This window comes from Puma concolor, chromosome A1 (genome assembly GCF_028749965.1).
Source record: "Puma concolor isolate L17-30 chromosome A1, mPumCon1.1.hap2, whole genome shotgun sequence".
NCBI lineage: Eukaryota > Metazoa > Chordata > Mammalia > Carnivora > Felidae > Puma > Puma concolor.
Genome location: NC_141667.1, coordinates 169,001,679 through 169,016,890, shown reverse-complemented (window position 1 = coordinate 169,016,890; position 15,212 = coordinate 169,001,679). Strand labels below are relative to the sequence as shown.

Sequence of the window (15,212 nt, the reverse complement as noted above, 5' to 3'; positions counted from 1 at the left end):
TATATATGTATAGTATATATATATATGTATAGTATATTTATATGTATAGTATATATTATAATATATACGTGTATATATGTATATACACATATGTGTATATATATGTATATATGTATAGTATGTATATATATATTTATATATGTGTGTGTGTGTATATATATATGTATATATCAAATTAAGCTTGCATGGAAGTTGTAATTTGCAAGTCAATTGAAAAGGAGCCACCAGCTCAAACATTTATCAGAGAAACAAATTCGAGAAGAAGAGTCTCACCCATTGCCCCCACCCCACCCACCCCACTGCCTGAGAAAAGCAGAACAGATTTTTTTTCTGAGACAGAATATGAATAAATTACATTTCAGATACCTTGATGTTGATGTTTCTGTATAAATTCTGGAAAGGACTTTAAAAATCCTCCTCTCATGGTGCATATGGGCCCGTCTAGGAGGCTGTCACGTTCCTCCCTGCCAGTGCCTAGAAAAACACCAGGAAGGCTCTGGAAGCTTGCCTGATTCTCAGTAATGTTCCGGAGCTGCCCTCCGTGGAACTAGATGGCATGGAGCGGACCAGCTTCTTCAATGCAGTGGCCTCCTCGCAGAACAGACAGCCCTCTCCCTCTCCTTTTCAGACAAGGCGCTACTGGACATGAAACGCCTACCCTGAGTCTGGATTAGCACGTAAATATCTTTCTGAAGGAGACAGAGTCAAGCAAAGAGAATGGCTGAATAAGAGGTAGGGGTTTCTGAAGCAGGAGGTGCTGTGGGGCTGTGCCCCTGGACAGTGGCTGTTCCTTTACCCATCGCCAAAGGCCAACGCTATCGGGTGCAAAGAGGCTTTTTGGCATAACTCCAGAGATAAAATCAGATGGAATGCTGTGACCACATGTGGTTCCTGGAGGAAGGCTGAAAATTGGAACAGGCTCAATTTTAATAGACAGCCGTGCTTGCCCTTGGTTCCCAGGAACGCTGTGTTTGAGACCTTGTGCTTGCCGTGGTCTGCCAAGGAGGCCATGCCTTCAACCTAATGCAGTGACAGCCGTCAGGTGACAACCCAATGGGTTTAAAGCAACCTCTTTGTTCCCTGGTTATTCTCTTAACAAATTCATTCTCATTCCAACTCCCTGAGGAATCTAGCACCAGTTTGGCTCTCGGGGGAGGAGGGGTTTTCAGCTCCTGGAAACACTTGCTTTAGGTTCGAGCTCTGTTGGGAAAAGCAAAAGTGAGGGAAGGAATGGTGGAGAAGGAGATTGACAAAGAAAACAGGAAAGGAGGTGGGATGGAATTAGCCTTCGAGGTTGGAAGCAGGAGGGAAGAAAAGAAATGTTACCAGATCAGAAGGTAGTGTCCTGCATATAACAAAGCAGTGAGAATGATTAACCTGAGTTAGATTTCTTCTTTCTTTTTTTTTAATGTTTATTCATTTTTTTTGAGAGAGAGAAACACACACACACAGTGTGAGTGGGGGAGAGGCAGGGAGAGAAGAAGACAGAGACTCTGAAGCAAGCTCTAGGCTCCAAGCTCTGAGCTGTCAGCACAGAGCCGGACACGGGGCTCAAATTCACAGACAGTGAGATCAGGACCTGAGCCGAAATTGGATGCTTAACCAACTGAGCCATCCAGGCGCCCCTAAATTTCTTCTTTCTGAGTACAGCTCCAAACACAGAGCCCTAAAGCTTAGAATTTTTTAGTTGGTCTTCCATAATGGCATTATCATTGGAATACAGATATTAATTTTTTATAGAAATTGTACAGAATGAGGATGCCCATCTGCTTTGAAACATTCATATGCTTGGGGCACCTGGGGGGCTCAGTCAGTTCAGTGTCTGACTTCAGCTCAGGTCATAATCTCACGGTTTGTGAGTTCGAGCCCCACGTCAGGCTGTGTGCTGACAGCTCAGAGCCTGGAGCCTGCTTCAGATTCTGTGTCTCCCTGTCTCTCTGCCCCTCCCCCGCACACGCTCTCTCTCGCAAAAATAAACATTAAAAAAATTAAAAAAGAAAACATTAGTATGCTTGTTTATATTTGTTGACTTCAAAAATCAGCGACTTTGTGTGTGTCTGTGTGTGTCTGTGTGTGTTTTACTAGATACGCTATTGAATCATCAACATTGTCCACGAGCAGGCCTTGGCTAAGTCATATCCAGCTACAGGTACAGGAAGAAAACACAAAGCCAAACATCAGTAGCAGTCTGTCATTCCTAAACTGCATTTCATACAAAGAGGAGTAGTTTCTTTTGAAGAAATGAACATCCTTTTTAAAGCCATTACTTTCTGAGCAGGGTCTTACTTTCCAATATCATAAATGTAGAAAGTGCAAAACAAACAAACAAACAAACAAAAAACGTTGACTAAATATTGACCCAAAGGCATCTCCTTGAAACAAAACACAACAAAACAATACAAGGAAATCTCTCTGTGCTTGATGCCTTTTCAAATTGTTTGCTTTGGGTGATGGAAATATATCCAGAGATCAATGAAGGGTTGAAAGTATATTTGTCTAAACTGTTTATCCTTCAGTGAGTGGAGAGGTTTAGAGTCATTAAACTCGAAGGGGAATGTACAAGCTGCCTGGAGGGTGTACTTTTTGAGGCTGGTGTTAGTGTTGATGGTGGACGTGCGTACTGTAGGCAGCAGCTGACTGTGGGCTTCTTTCTCTCCTCCTGTTCTGGAACCATCAGATTATAGAGGAAGGGTTATGGAGGAAGAGGGGTCAAAACCAAGATCATGAAACCATAGGCACAGAGGAGAGTGGGGCTACAGGAGTTTTTCCTGTCCCCACGAAGGATGCCATCCCATCTCCACCCCAACAACCACAGGAGAAGTAGTGTAGGAGATAGACTAACATAACAGCCTTCTAACATGGTGGCGAAAATGAGAAGACTGTTCCAAGGTACTTGACTAGGGCCATGTATTTCTCAATCTCATGGACTTACCAGAAATGTGTGTACTTTTTCTCAAATTTGTAAATGAAACCCCCTCACCCTGATTATCACAGAGGAAATTGGAGCCCTTCTTTTTGTCCGCTTATGATGGGACAGAGGCACGGGGTAAGCCTAAGGTCACAAGGCTGCCAGCTCACAGCCCAGAGCCAGCCGGGTGTGTCCACCAGAAAGACAAGTCCAGAACGTGCGCTTCCCGTGAGCTGTGAATAAAGTTGTCACCCCCGGAGACGATGAAGAAATAGCGTTTATTTCTTTACAAATTGATAGCCAAGACAATAAATCACTCCATAGAAAAATTTAAAATAAGATACATTGTTGTGACCTTCATAACAGATGGAGTAGTTAGTACAATAGTGAAAACTGCCTGCGGGGATGTCTGGTTGCAGCATTTTGTCAGGCTTGATGAACGGAAAAGAAAATCCAACTTTATTAATGGGGCAGCTAACAAAGGTGCCTTGCCCTTAGACTCAAGTTGTTTCTGTGAATGACCGAGGGATGAGCTTAGAGCCAGGTCTCCCCTGAGTTTAGCCACCTTTGCAGAATATGTGACATAATTCATAGGCTCTTTGGGGATTTATTTATTTGGATCCAGGAGTAAACAGTAACCTTTTTATGTTCATAACTTCAAGCTAGATACAGGCTGTCGCCTGTAGTACCCTTAAAGATGCTGTTGTGTGACAATGAGTGTAATTGCAGATCATCGACTGTCTCCCCCAGCTCTCCAGGGGTACATGCTGAGTCCCACATCAGCCCTGGAAGTCCACGGTGCTCACGCCCACCAACCTGTCCCACCATCTACCCCACCCCTGCTCATCCTCCACCACCAGGAAAGGGAAAGGGTACCAGTGGCGCTTCAAAACCCACCTTGGGCTTGTTGCCTCACCCAATGTGGCTGTCTCGTCAGAGCCGAGAACACACAACTCGTTTTCATGAAATGACATGAAAGTTTTTCCTGTGAGAGGCATTACGGATAGATAGGTAGATGGGTACAAAAAAAGACGGCATCAGATTGAAATCTTGGGATAACTATTGTTTCTGGGCCATGTGGTCATGAGAAATCCTTTTCTCCTTCCTGTACTTCCATTTTCTCATCTTTGAAGAAGGCAGAAGAATTTGATTTCCTTCTCCTTCTTAAGTCCTAAGGATGTTATGAACACAAATGAGAAAATGTGGCTGGTTACCCAGGAATGGAAGCCAGTAAGAAGCACAGAAGGGAGATTGGAGCTTTCTTGGGGGCCTTACACGGAGAAGGAAAATAAATGGGTTAGTGATGTTGTGGTCCTGAGGTAACTACCTGAGAGTCCTACCAAAATGGGCCGGCTGCACCCTGTGGCTGGACTGGTCTCATGCGTGTGAGTGGGTGCTGGCCAGCTGAGCTCAACACTTGATCACCTCTTGGCAGTCAGGTGGCTTATGTCCGTCTGACAGAATCTTCTCCCTAAGTTTTTCCCTTTGCAAAGACAGGCAATTTGACCTCTAGCTATTGGTGAAACCAGCCAGAGCACTCCACAGCAAAGGCTATAAGAGGTCCTGATAACTATCCCACTGCGTATTTATTATTACATGCTAGGTTATGCCTAGTCTCACCAGCCGTAGAAGAAATTTCCAGCCTCTAAGTTGCACTGAGAATTGATAAACGGGAAGGAACAGCACAGCTGGGGATGATGCTGACTGAGAAAAGCTAGTTTTCAGAGAACACAGAAATCAATGCCCATTTTTCATTCTAAGTATTTCAGTAACTAGTAGACGTTGGGAACTGAAATTTATTTGTCAAACAATCTATCAATGTCTACTATATTGACTTTAGCTGAGCTTTCCAGTTAGGAAAATACTTTGATATGTCTGGAAGCTAAGTATTTCAGCAGCTATAGCAGTAATTAGAAGAGTTCCAGAATCAAGGGAAAAGTTTGAAAATGAAATGTGAGATCTTCTCATGAATTGTGACCATAAAAAAAAAAAAAAGATATACTAGGTGTGATACATGAATATCATGGACATACAAAGTCATTTGCTTCTGCTGGTTTGTAGAAATAATTTTGCAATGTAAAGGAAGCACTATTTTAGAAACAACTAAAAACAGTCAAATTCTTCAAATAATTGAGCTTCCTCTACTCGTGGAAGTAAGGCACTAAATATGGTGCCTTTCTGAAGAAATTTCAATGAAAAGTCAATGGCATACCCCAAGTTTTCTTTGTTGCAGATAGATCGCTAACCATGTGCTAAATGAGCAGTCGAATGTTGAACATTTCCGTGCCTAAGAAAATTGAAAAAACGTCTTTAAAATGAAAATAAATAGATTTCTAAAGTAAGGAAACACTGTACCTTGACATGACCAGGAAGGAGCCACCCTCCCTCACAGATGGACCAGCAGGCTCAGTGACTGGCAGCAGTCTGCCAGTCACTCATCAGAAGTGACAGGTGTCTGGATTGTACTGAAGACTGTATAGATCAACCCAGACCCTCAGGAAAACAGTCTAGACTAAATGAAATCATGCTGTGGTTAGGCAAGAAGTTAATCAGTGTAAACACAGTTGTCAGCGTATCACTAATTCTGACTACTCCCTTACCTTGAGAAGTGTGACAGGGAATGTCACACATTTAATTTGGCCATTGGGGATTCTTGTAGCTAAATGCATATGCCAGTTTCCACGTGAAATATCACAAAGTGCCTAAGGCCTGGGACACGTTTATACAAATCCTTTGATGATATCTGTGACAAATGCAAATTCTTTTCTGTAACCGCTTTATCCTCCAGCTTGCTAACTCATTTTGCAATCACTAATGTTTCACGGAGGCACTAATTCGTGATTGGTCCCAGTACATTTTGAACTGAGCAATATGGAATTTTGTTAAATACGTCAAAATACTTCTTCTCCTTCACATTTTCCTAAGTTGATTTTTGATCTGAAAAATTTAGTGATACCCTTCATTTAGTAAAAGGAAATCACACTGGGAAAGAAAAACCAATCCAAGGAAACAGAAGAAAAGGGGAGGTCCTTTTTATATGTGCTTCTGTTTTAATTTTAAAGTTCTTTACTGCTGCTATGGAAGTAATTTTGCCGTGTGAGGGTTTTTTAGCCTGTCGTGTAAAGACGTGCAGACCAAGAGAGCTTTCTTCTCTTTGTGACATCATTTAATTCATGTATATTCTTTTCTTTTAAATAACCGTTCATAAAACTGTTTTCCAGGAGGTCAAAATAGTTTTAATAACAGAAGAGTATGTTTTTCATTAGGGAGGAAGGACAAAGGGGAAATGGGTGAAGTAATGAGAAAGTTGGTTAGACCCAGAGCCTCGGAGGAGATGAACATTCTGGGAGGATCATATGTCTCCTCGATCATGGCGGGAGGCCCCGAGGGTGAGATCCGATAAGTCACATGAACACAAGTGAGCGTGTGTACGTTTTGAGCACTTTTATGAGCCACCCTGTGCAGCACTTTTACGAGCCACCCTAAGAAAAGCATGCAGGCAAAAATCCAAAAGGAACAGCACAATAATTTAGTGGTACTTTTAATTATAAAATGCATCCTTATTTAATGGACCTTAGCATTCAGTTCCTTTGAAGAGCAGACACTTTTAAAACATGATTCAATTAAGGGGGGAAAAAAAGAAGAAAAGAGGGAAAAAATCATCTATTTTTGAACACCTTTACGGAAGGCCATCTCTAAGAATCAGCACATTCTGCTCTTATTGACATTTCAACCAGCCCAGGCCATGGAACATTTGCTCAAGGCTAATTGCAACTGTCTAGATCCATAGATCCATAATGAAGCCTTTCCCGGATGACCTTTATGAATGACGGTAAGTAAAGCTCCCCTCTGAGCAACAGGCTCTTCGATAAACTTTTACCTTTGGAAGGTGGGTTATTAGAAGCCCGTTGTCCGTGTGTTGCCGATGTTCTATTCTAGTCAGAAACCCTTAGTGATGATGCCCTTTGTGATTTCAGGTTCTTGCCACTGTGGGAAGTGCATCTGCTCTGCTGAAGAGTGGTACATTTCTGGAGAGCTCTGTGACTGTGACGACAGGGACTGTGACAAGCACGACGGCCTCATTTGCACAGGTGCAGTGTGACCTGCTTGGTTTGCTCCACATTCCCGGTTTGTGAGAAAGACAAACGGCCCCCCACCCCACGGTGCTGTGTGTGTGGTAGATACTGCTGTCCCAATTACCAAGTCCTGATAGATGGTTAGATACGTGTGCTAGATAAGTTAAAAGCGAAGTGGGGACGTAGAGACAGTTCAGCTGGAGTGATACAAGATGGTCACTGCTGAATGGATACTGCATAGTTGGTGCTACCAAGTAGGTGCTGTTAATCGTTTGAAGGATCAGAGGTCCCATAGCTGTTTAATAAGTTAATAGCAACATGGCCATGCAGTAAAATCTGCAGAGGATGAATGAAATTGTTTTGGTTAGGAATGGTTATGGTTTATAGTAACATACTTGAACTTGGTGCATGGTTTATAGTAACACACTGGAACTTGGTGCCTTTCAGTCATGATGATGACCCCCCGCCCCGTGTATTTTATTGCAGGGAATGGAATATGTAGCTGTGGAAATTGTGAATGCTGGCGCGGATGGAATGGAAATGCGTGTGAGATCTGGCTCGGCACAGACTATCCTTAACGACCCCGTGGGACAGGACTGCATTCTTATGTTTGTAGACCATTAGGACACATAAACGCAAAGGAAACCATGTATAATCACCACTAGGACAGGTCAAATAGACTATTGCATGTTTTTCTATTTCTGAATGCCTGAGTGAAGGCTGGGCACCCATTAAAAAACAAGTTAGGCAAAAATCTGATGTAAATAAGGCCAGAAAGAATTTTTCCTCCAGAATTTACACCTGTGGTTCTCAACAAGGGTGACTCTGCCACCCCAGAAAACATTTGGTGACGTCTGCAGATAATTTCGATTGTCACACTGGGTGGGCTGGCAGGGCATGCTACCGGCCTCTAGTGCATGGAGGACACAGATGCTTCTACGAACATCCCACAGGGCACAGGACAGCCCCATGACAAAAAGTTCTCTGACTCCAAATGTCAATAGTGCCGGAGTTGAGAAACACTGAATTACATGGTTGTTACAAAGGCCACAAAAAAAAGTGGTCACAAAAAAAACCACATTTGAATCTAAGGAAAAGATATATCCTCACATAAATCCATCCATCATATTTTTTCAGATTCCTTATCACTCAGCATTTCCATTTGGAGTCAGTAAAGACAAACGGGCACAAGGGCTAGTGTCGGGGGGGCTAAAGGCTGGATCACCAGTGCTTTTTAAAGAAAAAGACTGGTCAGGTTGAGCCAGTAAGTCATGCATCTGATCTCACTTTAAATTCACAAAAGAAGATTCCCTTATGAAGGAAGTATGAAAAGTGTACAATTTAACATTTTTAATAAATAGTGACGTTAAGTTGCTTACAATCTGTGTCAATATATATTTACCTACTGATGATTAACAACAACAACAAAAAAATGAATTGGCATTCAGGGGCACCTTCTGTTACTAGATCATTTTGTAAACTGGGCAGGGAGGGGTTAGGTGTAAAAGGAATTTGATTTCTCACTATTGTAAATTGTGCCATGGTAACTTGCCTTTTAGAAAGAATATTTAATCGGACATAGGATGGGCCTGAAATATGCATTCATTTCCCTTAAAATATTCTTATTTCTAAGCATAGATTATTTACTGAAAAAGCATCATGCAAAGAAGTCAAGAAGAGATACTGTGATCAAATGGCACCAGTCTCAAAGCTCAGAAGATAAAAAAAAAAAAAAAATCTAGAAATGTCTTAAGTAGAAATTACAAATATTCACTCAGCGATAGGAACAAAATGTTTATTTTCTTAATGGTGAAATTTTGCTCTGTATGAAATTCACATTGAATTATGAAAATGTACAATAATTAGGACTTCCCTTACATATTTACAGTTAAATCTACTTACACACATTAGTTTAGGCAACCTTTAATTATTTGGAGCTAAAAAAACCCACTTTTTTTTCTAAATGTGAATTATATTTTGTAAAATCCTAGAGTAATGTAACAAAATCATTTCCGCATTGTTTAAGATGAAAATTTTTACTTGGAAATTTTACTTGATGATGTAAATATCCTAGAGTCATGGCTTGGACTTTATTAAGTCAAATCACCAAAAAATAAGGAAAATATGCATTTGCCGAGTTACTTAAAAATTTAATATTGAAAGTTATTTAAGAGAAAATTTATCTGATGCTGACTTTGATAGTACTAATAGTGTTCTCATACTTTAATAGATTTATAAAATTGTTATCTCTATCCTGAGATGATGGAAGTGCAACCATATTAGTTGTATCTCTATTATTGAGTATGTCCGTTGATATATCAGTTTTGTAAAACGAGGGAAATATAAGCAGTTCAGAAATCATATAGATGATATTCTTTCCTCCTCTCTATCTAATCATTTTTAGCCTCAAACAAACATATTGTAATTATTCAGTAGCAGTTTTGATGACCGGACGATGTGCAATCATCAGAATTCACTACATCATGCAGCTTCCCACACTGCAGAACTCTGCTTTCCATAAAGGACCAGTTAGTCAAGACTTTAGATTCTGTGGGCCACTGACCTCTCTGTTGCGTGTTCTTCTCTGTTTGTTTGTTTTTAACACTTTAGAACTATAAAAGGAAAAACAGAACACTCATTCTGAGCTCCTGGGCCATACAAAAACAGACCGCATGTTGGATGTGGCTCCCAGCTGAGCAGTTAGTTTGCCAGCCATGTTCTACTGGAGATGCCCTTAATTCATTCCCTTTGTCTTATCCTGTATTCCTGGGTGCGTCTTAGTTTTCTCCTAACTCCCTCTGTTTGTTATCCCTTTGTATTAACTAAAATGAAAGGGCTTCAATTTTTATGTTTTCATATAAGGAAAATGTCCTCAGCATGTATGGGTTTTTTTTTTTTTTTTGAGAAAAGGTTTCAATATGGAGAAATTATTATACTATGAAGATTGAAATGTGATTTGTCCAAATTTTTTGACAAGGCTGGAAATACAGTCAGCTATATTCTGGGTTCATTTAGCTACAAATTATTGAACCAAAACTGAGTGATAGCCTAAGTCACATGGTACCTAATCTCTAAGGAATATTTTTCTTTTAAAACAGAAATATTTTCTTTTTACTTCTTTCTGTCTGCTATATTTCATATGTGTGTATGTGATTTTGACTCTAGCAATGCAAACATCAATAGATAAGAAGTTATTTAATTTACATGTTTAAATTGGAAAAAATAAAATATAGTTACATGTAAAGACGTAAATCCTACCCTTCTTCAATGTGATTTTGTATTTTGACTTTCAATCCTGTTACTAAGATAAAAACTCCCTCTTTCAAACAAAGGCAGGGCAGGAACCAACTTGTAACAGGTGAAAGGGGAAATGTGCGAATCTCTTCGGCTTGTTCGAGTTCCTGTGACAGGGAGATTAACGTCAGTTGGGAAGGGATGTGACAGGACACGTTTGCTGCTGCTGTTGGCACGCGCCATGCTTGTTGGCAAACCATCACCGAGGAATTCTTCCCCAAGGACTTTTCAATATAATTCGAATTGGGTCCTAAGACCCAAGAGGACATTTTACCCCATTTTCTCCCTGCACCTTTCAGCTAATCCAAATGCCTGCAGCACCTTGAAAGGAATGGCCTCCACCACGTCAAATACAAACACAATCTCTGCCAGCAAACATTGGGATTAGACCGAATGATACAGAAAACTGAGAACAAATCAAAACAAATCACAACTCAGCCTTTGTTTGCAGACTCCCTGTCAAAACTTTGAAGCCCTACTCAGTATCCAAGGGTCCACGGGCCCTGTGTAATCCCCTTATAAGCTAAGAAACTTAAGCTGGGAATTGTATTTTTCTCCAAAGCGATACAGTTCTCATCTGGATGTTGGTATATCGGCATTTAGCCAATTGCTTTCCCTGGAAATAGTCTTGTTCTGAAATAAAATTGGAAATAGTTTTCAATTATTTTCTTTCTTTCTAAAACGGAACTCTTAGTCAATCTGGTCTCTCCCTGAAGCATTAGTTCTCTCTGTAATATTAGGACTAAAACCTTAAGTGAAGCAATACGCACGTTCTAACTTCAGGAACAAGAAGTTTTCGTTGTTTGTTTTGGTTTGGTTTGTAAAAGAAAACCAAATCTAACATTGGTCATCTCGAAAACATCTGACTGTTTTTAATGCTTTAGGCATTAATTGAGCAACTGGGCAGGTGTGCTAAAACTACTCTGCTCACTCTCCAGGAGGTAAATAACGAGAAGGATTCACCAGGAGGTAAATAATGAGAAGGACTGCAGCAGGAGTCTCGCAGGCCCCGTGTGGAGCTCCTAACGCCACCTCCTACCCCAAAACCCTCCGGGCGAGCACACATTTAGAGCAAGGATCTCTAATGTCTGCAGGATTTGTAAGGACATGGTGCTCGGTACCATTTTACTCTTTACATAGGGTGCACCACCTGCATCGCTTCTGCAGTTTTTCCAAGTAAGGTGGTAGCAAAACATTGTAGAAAGCAAACTTAAAATAAAACCGGTGTCGCCTGGAATATCAAAACAATTAACATTCCCGAGCATTGCTGAGGGATGGGTGAAGCCATCAGCTACCATAACAGATCAGTAGAAATAACCCTCCCCTACCAGATATGCATGCAAAAGGAATGTGACATTAGAGAGACTCGATGCAATTGACATATGTACATGGAGGTACAAAACACACAGTCTGTAGATACAAATGAATTCCATCGGATTTACTATACAGAACATTGATAATGACAGACTGCACTTACTTAATAACAGCAAACTTAATTTTTGAGGGGAAAACTGGTGGAGTCTTATCCCAGAAAAATAGCAAGAGAGGTATCATCAAAGAGCTAAAATTTTCTTTGGCATGGTAAAGGGGGAAATTGAGTGTACCAACTTATTTACATGATATTTCTCTATATTTGTGGGTGAAGCGATGCCATTTTGTTACATAAAGTTGTTTGATGTTTTGTAATATGCCTTCATATCAATATTTTATTCAGTATGTTGTATGTGTGAATACAACAAATGGTATTAAACACAGAAACTGTACAATGCAGACAAACTCTTTGTATGTAAATTGAATAATACATACCACAGTTCTTGATACGTAGGTCCTACTACATGCAGTTCACCAGTGCTGTCCTTGTCCCATGCAACAGGTGAGACCAGACACAGAGGAAACGGTCTAATTTACAAATAACAAGGACCCGTCTGCAATATGTCTAAACATATATTAGAAGAAAGTATTTGACATCCATTCATAGGGATAAATGCCCTTAGAGACAACTCATATAAAAAACAAAACAGAGATGCACATTTACATAAGTCTCAGTCATTTACAAAAATAAATCTTGTCTTAATTTTAACCAATTAACAGGCTTGCAGTGGGAAAAAACCAGCAAGTAGGGCTGATTACCAAAAACAAATAGGTGGGGTTGTTTGGTGTGTGTGTGTGTGTGTGTGTGTGTGTGTGTGTGTGTGTGAGTTGGGGCGAGCGGTGTGTATAAGCCCATCTAATTGGAATGTCAAGTTAATTCATAGTTTGCCACATATTATAGAATATATGTCTTCCCTAAATAGTTGGTTCATGAAACTCATCTAACATATTTTAACTCATCCTGTTGAAAACGATAGGCCTTAAGATGGTGTAACAGGAAATCAAGAATGGTCAAAGGAATGATTTTGTTATGTTCGTACTTTAGCATTATTGACAATAAATCTACCCAAACGTTATGCTAACTTTTTATTTATTAAAATGAAATCCAATATGAAAATGAAGTAAGCATAAACAGTTAAATTTATACTAAATGTTTAATCAGCTAAGCAGGCCAAAATTTTTAAATGCCGGGCAAGGGCTGTCATGGAGACTTAGGAAAGCAGTGACAAAATAATTTCCAAGAAAATACAATGCAGATGGGGGGAAATGGCGACTGGGTCAGCCTTCCACGTGGAAATAATAACAAGAGGCCAGTACATAATCCCACATAGAGTTTTCTATAAATGAGGTTCAGTTTGGTCTCAGTTAACTCTTCGGAGGAGAAAACATTGAATTTTATTAAGTATACACAGAGCTAACAAATATATTTCCAAACAGTTTCGTATCAGACATTTTGAAACTCTTTATATCCAATACCGAACGTTTTGCTTGGTTTCTTCCTTGTGCGGTCAACTATATTCATGGCCTTTCTTAGCAGTTGTCTTCCCTAAGCTCAGAATTATGCAAAAGGAAATTAAGAAAGCAAGATAAAACAAATGCAAATCAACTGAATGGAGCGAAAACCTGATGTGTGAACGTGTTGGTTTGCCTTGAATTTTATCCAGAATAGTTCAACAGACTGCATTCTGAGATCATGGCAAGGCACCTCTACCCCAGCCACTGGGCAACTGGGGCCCCAAGAAGCTGAGTTACAGGTTTGGAGTGGCGAAATACACAGTACCTGACTCAGCATGCTGAGCTAAAAAAAATATTTTTTCCTAATAATATGTCCAGTTTTAAAAACTTGTCATTAAACACCAAAAATATTAAAGTCTAATTTATAACTAACGTTTGCATTGCTGCTGCAGAAAAAGAACACAACAGCCGCCTTGCCCATGCTCTGCTGAGTATGAGTGGAACGCAGCCAAAACTGGGGATGGCATTCAGTTCGGTTCATTAAAAACAGGTAGGATTATATCTGAAATGGATTTAGGTAGCGCAATTCTTGTAGGTTGTAATTATTGAATTTTCTTTTTTTTTCTTTTTTTTTTTCCCAAATAATGAGGATTAGTAGATGAAAAAATGAACCTTAATCAGGCCTACAAGGCCTACAGAGTTCTTTGGACCCACTTTCTCAAAAACCAGTGGGTCTTGCTCGCTGGGCAAGGCAAATGTTACCATTAACCAGTAAGCTTGTGATATGTATAAAACACACACACACACAAAGGAACTATAGGGGGGTGTCAAACACATATCTTCAGAGAGCTTCCCCTGGACTGTGTTTGACCCATTTCTCACCCCGGCCACGCCGACCAGAGGAGCACAGTATCTGCTACTGGACAGAGCATATATGTGTGTTTAATTGAGAGTGGGAGCCGGAGACAACACTCTTAATCTTTATAGATGCAATTTGTACTAATAGGTTGAGAAGGCTTCCTGATTCCCTGATCGCTCTCCGAACTAAGCCAACTGCAACATTTAAGATTTAGAGGAATACAATCCCCGCAAAAGGTCACGGACAGTGGAGCGGGCAGCCCTGTAAAAACGGGGGGAAGAGAAATCCATAATAGCACAGGTTTACAGCGTCTAACTAGAAATTACTCAATAGTATTTGTGTGCTACAAAATTGAACTTAAACACATGGATTTCGCTGAAACAGGACTCAAAAAGGATTATGGGTAGCTGTCAGCAGGCAAGGTATCGAGTGTACTTGTGAAGTATGTCATTCACATGAAGTGTCACAGTCACAGAAAAGATATTAAAAAGGCATTCCATATCTGGTAGGGCATTCCATGGTCTGAGTTGAGCTGGTTGTCCAGGTGTCTTCTTGTTCTGGGGGTGCAACAGGTTGAAGATTTATCCACTTGCAATCAAGAAGTTCGAGACAGCAAAGAGCAAGCATTGGCTTACTTCCGGCCGCTCCTCAGCCGCGGGAGCAGGAATGTCTGGCAAGGATAAATCACTCAACTGTGCTCAGGACGAATAAGTCACAACACCTGTGAGGATCTGGCTATGTTGTCTTACTTTTGTTGACTGGTTTGCCTCCATTCATTATTGCCGACGCACTTGTGCTTTTACTTGGCGTCACCCCGGCCTTCGGGACCGTTTCTCCCACGTCGTGCAAAGATGGTTCTCGGTACATGGCAACTGGGGATGGGCGGCGGGGCGTGAAGAAAGGAGGAAAGGAGACATTAGGGCGGTTAGGTTCAAGAGTGGCCAGGCCTGACACACCGGAAGTAATGCAACCCCTCATTGCATTACTGTGTTAAAGCAGTAATTTCCTGCCCCAGAACGGAAGACAGTACTTCCTCCACATTCTCCAGCTTGTGTAACTAATATGTGCACTTGAGTGAGTGTGGGTTTTTGTCTAGGAGAGAGGGTTTAAATAGGAGCAGTGGCCTCTTTGTGGGGCTCAGATATAAAGTACACACACACACACACACCAATGGCAAGCACTTAGATAACATATCTGCATATCTCCTTTAGGGGGGGCACAAACCTGGTTCTCTTTGTCCAGTCAGGAA

At 40.8% G+C, this 15,212-nt stretch overlaps 2 protein-coding genes across 6 annotated transcripts in view; one reads left to right on the top strand and one right to left on the bottom strand.

Moving 5' to 3' along the window:
• Positions 1 to 10,939, top strand: part of ITGBL1 (integrin subunit beta like 1) — a 210,265-nt gene extending 199,326 nt beyond the window's left edge. Inside the window, exons 10-11 of the mRNA XM_025924365.2 lie at positions 6,886 to 6,999; positions 7,471 to 10,939. Coding sequence (XP_025780150.1) covers positions 6,886 to 6,999; positions 7,471 to 7,562 — 206 coding nt within the window. The 3' untranslated portion in view covers positions 7,563 to 10,939. The remainder of the gene's footprint in view (positions 1 to 6,885; positions 7,000 to 7,470) is intronic.
• FGF14 (fibroblast growth factor 14) overlaps positions 8,766 to 15,212 on the bottom strand; it is a 628,696-nt gene continuing 622,249 nt past the window's right edge. For all 5 annotated transcript variants that reach the window (XM_025924255.2, XM_086708520.1, XM_086708519.1 and 2 more), the window contains one exon: positions 8,766 to 14,835. In XM_025924255.2, the coding sequence (XP_025780040.1) occupies positions 14,699 to 14,835 (137 nt within the window). In that variant the 3' untranslated portion in view covers positions 8,766 to 14,698. The remainder of the gene's footprint in view (positions 14,836 to 15,212) is intronic.